The sequence below is a fragment of the Cherax quadricarinatus genome, chromosome 1, assembly GCF_038502225.1.
Source record: "Cherax quadricarinatus isolate ZL_2023a chromosome 1, ASM3850222v1, whole genome shotgun sequence".
Classification (NCBI taxonomy): Eukaryota; Metazoa; Arthropoda; class Malacostraca; order Decapoda; family Parastacidae; genus Cherax; species Cherax quadricarinatus.
Window position 1 is genome coordinate 64,766,040 of NC_091292.1, and position 6,000 is coordinate 64,772,039.

Consider the following 6,000-nt stretch of genomic DNA (forward strand, 5'->3'; position numbering starts at 1 on the left):
CTTATAGTCAAACTTTCTCCTTATATGCTTCTGTTTTCTTACATTGCATATACTAGTAGGTCTAATTTTTCCCTCATCTTTTCTGCTTTTAGTTCCTTTATTTATTGAGTCCCTTGGGGAGGGATGCTCGAGGCTGCACTAACTTGCTTCTTCATTGCACTAATTGTATTACTTCTATAACTACTACAAGCCTTATTACAAATTCCATTATTACTTTTATTAAGACGATCACCATTACCACTACTACTACTACTATTACTACTACTATTACCACTAACGCTATTAATGCTACTGTAACTGTTACTTCTACTTCTATTTATAGCACACTACTACTACTACTACTACTACTACTACTACTACTACTACTACTACTGCTACTACCACTAATACTATTCTTACGACTACTATTATTACAATAACCACTGCTGTTACTACTACTACTAGTTCTTCTTTTAAAATGTTGGAACAATTACCTACAATATTGTTAGGTAAAAGGACACAATGTGACAAGTATAGATAAATGGAGAGCGAAATATTGCTACAATAAAATGTCAAGTTAGTTGCACAAGTGTCTTGTTACCTAACACACTTCTTCCTCATTCCACGTCTCCCACCTGTTAACTGGTCTTCTCTTTACCCGCTTAGATGTGATTCAAGGATGATCCAATATTAACCCAAACGTCATCATGAGATTCCTCTCTGAGGTTTTTGTGTTTTGTATAATAAAATATAATTTAGTGCTAAAGAGAACAAACAGGTGAATATTTGCTTATAAATGGAGGGAAATACAGCTTACAAAAAAAGGCGCCAAGAAAAACAAGATATTATGCATCAAATATTTTAAGAATTTTTTACTTGCCTAATATAGATATAGCAGAAATGGCTCCACCAAGGAGAGAGAGAGCTACAGGCCAAGGGGACATTTTCCTGCTACCCAGCAAGTATTCCTGCGTCGTCGTGTTGTGTCGACTCTTTATGGCGCAGTACACGCCAATACCAACTGACACGACAAGCATCAGGCTGAACATCGTGTAGTCCACAACTGAGAACTTTGCATCTGAATATCTCAGTGTTGCAGCTGCACCTTCCTCCTGGCCTGACATCTTCTAAAAATGGAAAACAACTATTTAAATTAATATACAAGTATCATTCCAAAGTATTTCTTGGTGGATTCGAATACCAGTCTATCAAACGAGGCTACGCACAAGGCCATCCTGTCCTAAACGACAGCTTTAAAACCTACTACTTACTCTAGCTTAATATTAATAATAATAATAATAATAATAATAATAATAATAATAATAATAATAGATGGAAGGAATATTTTGAGGAATTGTTAAATGTTGATGAAGATAGGGAAGCTGTGATTTCGTGTATAGGGCAAGGAGGAATAACATCTTGTAGGAGTGAGGAAGAGCCAGTTGTGAGTGTGGGGGAAGTTCGTGAGGCAGTAGGTAAAATGAAAGGGGGTAAGGCAGCCGGGATTGATGGGATAAAGATAGAAATGTTAAAAGCAGGTGGGGATATAGTTTTGGAGTGGTTGGTGCAATTATTTAATAAATGTATGGAAGAGGGTAAGGTACCTAGGGATTGGCAGAGAGCATGCATAGTTCCTTTGTATAAAGGCAAAGGGGATAAAAGAGAGTGCAAAAATTATAGGGGGATAAGTCTGTTGAGTGTACCTGGTAAAGTGTATGGTAGAGTTATAATTGAAAGAATTAAGAGTAAGACGGAGAATAGGATAGCAGATGAACAAGGAGGCTTTAGGAAAGGTAGGGGGTGTGTGGACCAGGTGTTTACAGTGAAACATATAAGTGAACAGTATTTAGATAAGGCTAAAGAGGTCTTTGTGGCATTTATGGATTTGGAAAAGGCGTATGACAGGGTGGATAGGGGGGCAATGTGGCAGATGTTGCAAGTGTATGGTGTAGGAGGTAGGTTACTGAAAGCAGTGAAGAGTTTTTACGAGGATAGTGAGGCTCAAGTTAGAGTATGTAGGAAAGAGGGAAATTTTTTCCCAGTAAAAGTAGGCCTTAGACAAGGATGTGTGATGTCACCGTGGTTGTTTAATATATTTATAGATGGGGTTGTAAGAGAAGTAAATGCGAGGGTCTTGGCAAGAGGCGTGGAGTTAAAAGATAAAGAATCACACACAAAGTGGGAGTTGTCACAGCTGCTCTTTGCTGATGACACTGTGCTCTTGGGAGATTCTGAAGAGAAGTTGCAGAGATTGGTGGATGAATTTGGTAGGGTGTGCAAAAGAAGAAAATTAAAGGTGAATACAGGAAAGAGTAAGGTTATGAGGATAACAAAAAGATTAGGTGATGAAAGATTGAATATCAGATTGGAGGGAGAGAGTATGGAGGAGGTGAACGTATTCAGATATTTGGGAGTGGACGTGTCAGCGGATGGGTCTATGAAAGATGAGGTGAATCATAGAATTGATGAGGGAAAAAGAGTGAGTGGTGCACTTAGGAGTCTGTGGAGACAAAGAACTTTGTCCTTGGAGGCAAAGAGGGGAATGTATGAGAGTATAGTTTTACCAACGCTCTTATATGGGTGTGAAGCATGGGTGATGAATGTTGCAGCGAGGAGAAGGCTGGAGGCAGTGGAGATGTCATGTCTGAGGGCAATGTGTGGTGTGAATATAATGCAGAGAATTCGTAGTTTGGAAGTTAGGAGGAGGTGCGGGATTACCAAAACTGTTGTCCAGAGGGCTGAGGAAGGGTTGTTGAGGTGGTTCGGACATGTAGAGAGAATGGAGCGAAACAGAATGACTTCAAGAGTGTATCAGTCTGTAGTGGAAGGAAGGCGGGGTAGGGGTCGGCCTAGGAAGGGTTGGAGGGAGGGGGTAAAGGAGGTTTTGTGTGCGAGGGGCTTGGACTTCCAGCAGGCATGCGTGAGCGTGTTTGATAGGAGTGAATGGAGACAAATGGTTTTTAATACTTGACGTGCTGTTGGAGTGTGAGCAAAGTAACATTTATGAAGGGATTCAGGGAAACCGGCAGGCCGGACTTGAGTCCTGGAGATGGGAAGTACAGTGCCTGCACTCTGAAGGAGGGGTGTTAATGTTGCAGTTTAAAAACTGTAGTGTAAAGCACCCTTCTGGCAAGACAGTGATGGAGTGAATGATGGTAAAAGTTTTTCTTTTCCGGGCCACCCTGCCTTGGTGGGAATCGGCCGGTGTGATAATAAAATAATAATAATAATAATAATAATAATAATAATCTTTATTTCTACAAGTACGTGAAACAGCTTGTACGGACTTACCTCACACAATGACATACTATATAGAAAACCCTTTGTTATGCAGAGCATTTTGGGCAAATTTGGTTAATTTTATCTCCATGATGCGACCCACACCACTTGACTAACACCCAGGTACCTATTTGCTGCTAGGTGAACAGGGACAGCAGGTGTCTTAAGGAAACAAGATGAAATGTTTCCACCCGTACCAGGGATCGAACCATGGACCTCAGTTTGAGATGAATGTACTACCAACCGAACTACGGGACACCATCTGTGATTCAACTAAGATTTTTACAGTCAGTAACCCACAGCTGTCAGACTTGGTGGCAATAACTAGCTCTTGTTCTTTGTTGTTATCTGTAACTATTTAGCATAATAAACGCTTGCAACAAAAGTGTTTCTCAACATGACGGTCCAGCTTGTTACACAAGTGATCATCCCGCCCTTAAGTTGTTACACATTGGGAGAAATAACTGGAAAGATGGTTCGGGGAGCGGAGGTGCTATATGTACAGGATTTGTCTGACTGAACGCAATATATCATAAGAACATAAGAAAAAAGGAACACTGCAACAGACCTCCTGACCCATGCGGAGCAGGTCCATGTCCCCCCCGGATTAGACCAATGACCCACCCCCCACGGGATTAGCTCAATGACCCACCCAGTCTGGTCACCTACACCAGACCCAGCAGCACGAGCTAGTCAGGTCTAACTCACACCAACCCACACCCACACATGTATTTATCTAACCTATATTTAAAATTGCACAACGTTTTAGCCTGAATAACTGTACTCGGGGGTTTGTTCCACTCATCCACAACTCTATTACCAAACCAGTGCTTTCCTATATCCTTCCTGAACCTGAATTTTTCCAACTTGAAACTATTGCTGCGAGTCCTGTCTTGGCTGGAAATTTTCAGCACGCTATTTACATCCCCTTTATTTATTCCTGGTTTCCATTTATGCACCTCGATCATATCCCCCCTAATTTTACGCCTTTCGAGAGAGTGCAGATTCAGGGCCCTCAGTTCATCCTCATAGGGAAGATTTCTAATACATTGCATCATCTTTGTCATCCTCCTCTGAACGTTTTCCAGAGCATTTATATCCATCTGTAATACGGTGACCAGAACTGAACAGCATAGTCTAACTGAGGCCTAACCAAGGATATATAGAGTTGAAGAACAACCTGAGGACTTCTATTATTTATACTTCTAGATATGAAGCCAATAATTCTGTTAGCTTTATTGAGAACACTAATGCACTGTTGTCTTGGTTTTAGATTACTGCTAACCAGAACTCCTAAATCTTTTTCGCAATCAGTAGTATTAAGATATAAATTAATTAGTTTGTATGTTGCATGGTTATTTTCCTGTACAAAATTTAAAATTTGCTTTTGTCAATTTTAAACTGCATCTGCCACTTCTCCGACCATTGCATAGGTCTATTCAAATCATCCTAGAGTGCTCTATTCTCCTCATTAGAATGAATTGGACGGCCTATTTTGGTGTCATCAGCAAATTTGCTTATGTCGCTATATATTCCCTCATCTATGTCGTTTGTGTAAATTGTGAACAACAACGGGCCCAACACTGACCCTTGAGGAACACCATTAGTGACTTGCCCCCATTCTGATTTCTCCCCATTTATGCAAACTCTCTGCTGCCTATTTGTCAGCCATGCATCTACCCAGGAAAAAATTTCTCCTGCTATTCCGTGTGCCTTAAGTTTCCTCAATAGCCTCTGGAGTGGAACTCCATCGAAAGCCTTACTGAAGTCCATATACACAATGTCATATTCATTACCATGATCTACCTCCTCAAACACCTTAGTGAAAAAAGTTAGTAAATTCGTAAGACAGGAATGCCACTTTGTAAAACCGTGTGAGATTCATTAATCAATCTGTGCCTATCAACATGGCTACGAATTGCTTCGGCAATTATTGATTCTATATATTTTCCCACTATGGAGGTAAGGCTTATTGGTCTATAGTCCGAAGCCAAGGACCTGTCACCTACCTTGTAAATAGGTATTACATTTGCCATTTTCCACTTATCAGGCACTATGACAGTTTGTAGTGATATGTTAAAAAGATTATCCAAAGGTATGCTAAGTTCCTCTTTACATTTCTTAAACACCCTTGCAAACAGTTCATCAGGACCTGGGGATTTGTTAGGTTTTGGTTTCTGTATTTATCTGATGACCATGTCACTAGTTACCGCAATCGTGCATAGTTTATCATCCTGTTCTACGTAATCTATTATTTCAGGAATATCACTAGTATTTTCCTGGGTGAAAACTGAGAGGAAGTAGGTAGTGAGAATTTTACACATATCCTTATCACTCTCAGTGATCATCTGACCAGAGTTACTCTTACGTGGGCCAATCTTGTCCCTAATTTTACTTCTGCATACCTGAAAGAACCTTTCTGGGTTAGTCTTTGAATCCCTTGCAACTTTAGCCTTATAATCCCTTTTTGCTTTACTTACTTCCTTCTTTCTCTCTTTAATTGAATATATTGATTTCTTAACTGCACATTCCCTCTTTTGATGTGCCTACATATGCCTCTCTTTTGACCAATTATATGTTTTAATCTATTTTTATCCATTTGCGATCATTTTTGTTAGATCTAATTTCCCTACTCGGAACAAAAGTTGTCTGGGCAGCTAGAACTATGCTCTGAAAAACGTCATATTGGCAACCAAGATCACCTACCTTACCCATAGTCAGGACATCCCAATTTAGCCCACC

The 6,000-nt window shown here is 40.1% G+C and overlaps 1 protein-coding gene across 1 annotated transcript in view; it reads right to left on the reverse strand.

Annotated features, from left to right (window-relative positions):
• The window catches only part of LOC128685634 (sodium-dependent multivitamin transporter-like), a 136,794-nt gene that overhangs the window by 104,033 nt on the left and 26,761 nt on the right, over nucleotides 1-6,000 (reverse strand). The window contains exon 2 of the mRNA XM_070085937.1: nucleotides 860-1,106. Coding sequence (XP_069942038.1) covers nucleotides 860-1,103 — 244 coding nt within the window. The 5' untranslated portion in view covers nucleotides 1,104-1,106. The remainder of the gene's footprint in view (nucleotides 1-859; nucleotides 1,107-6,000) is intronic.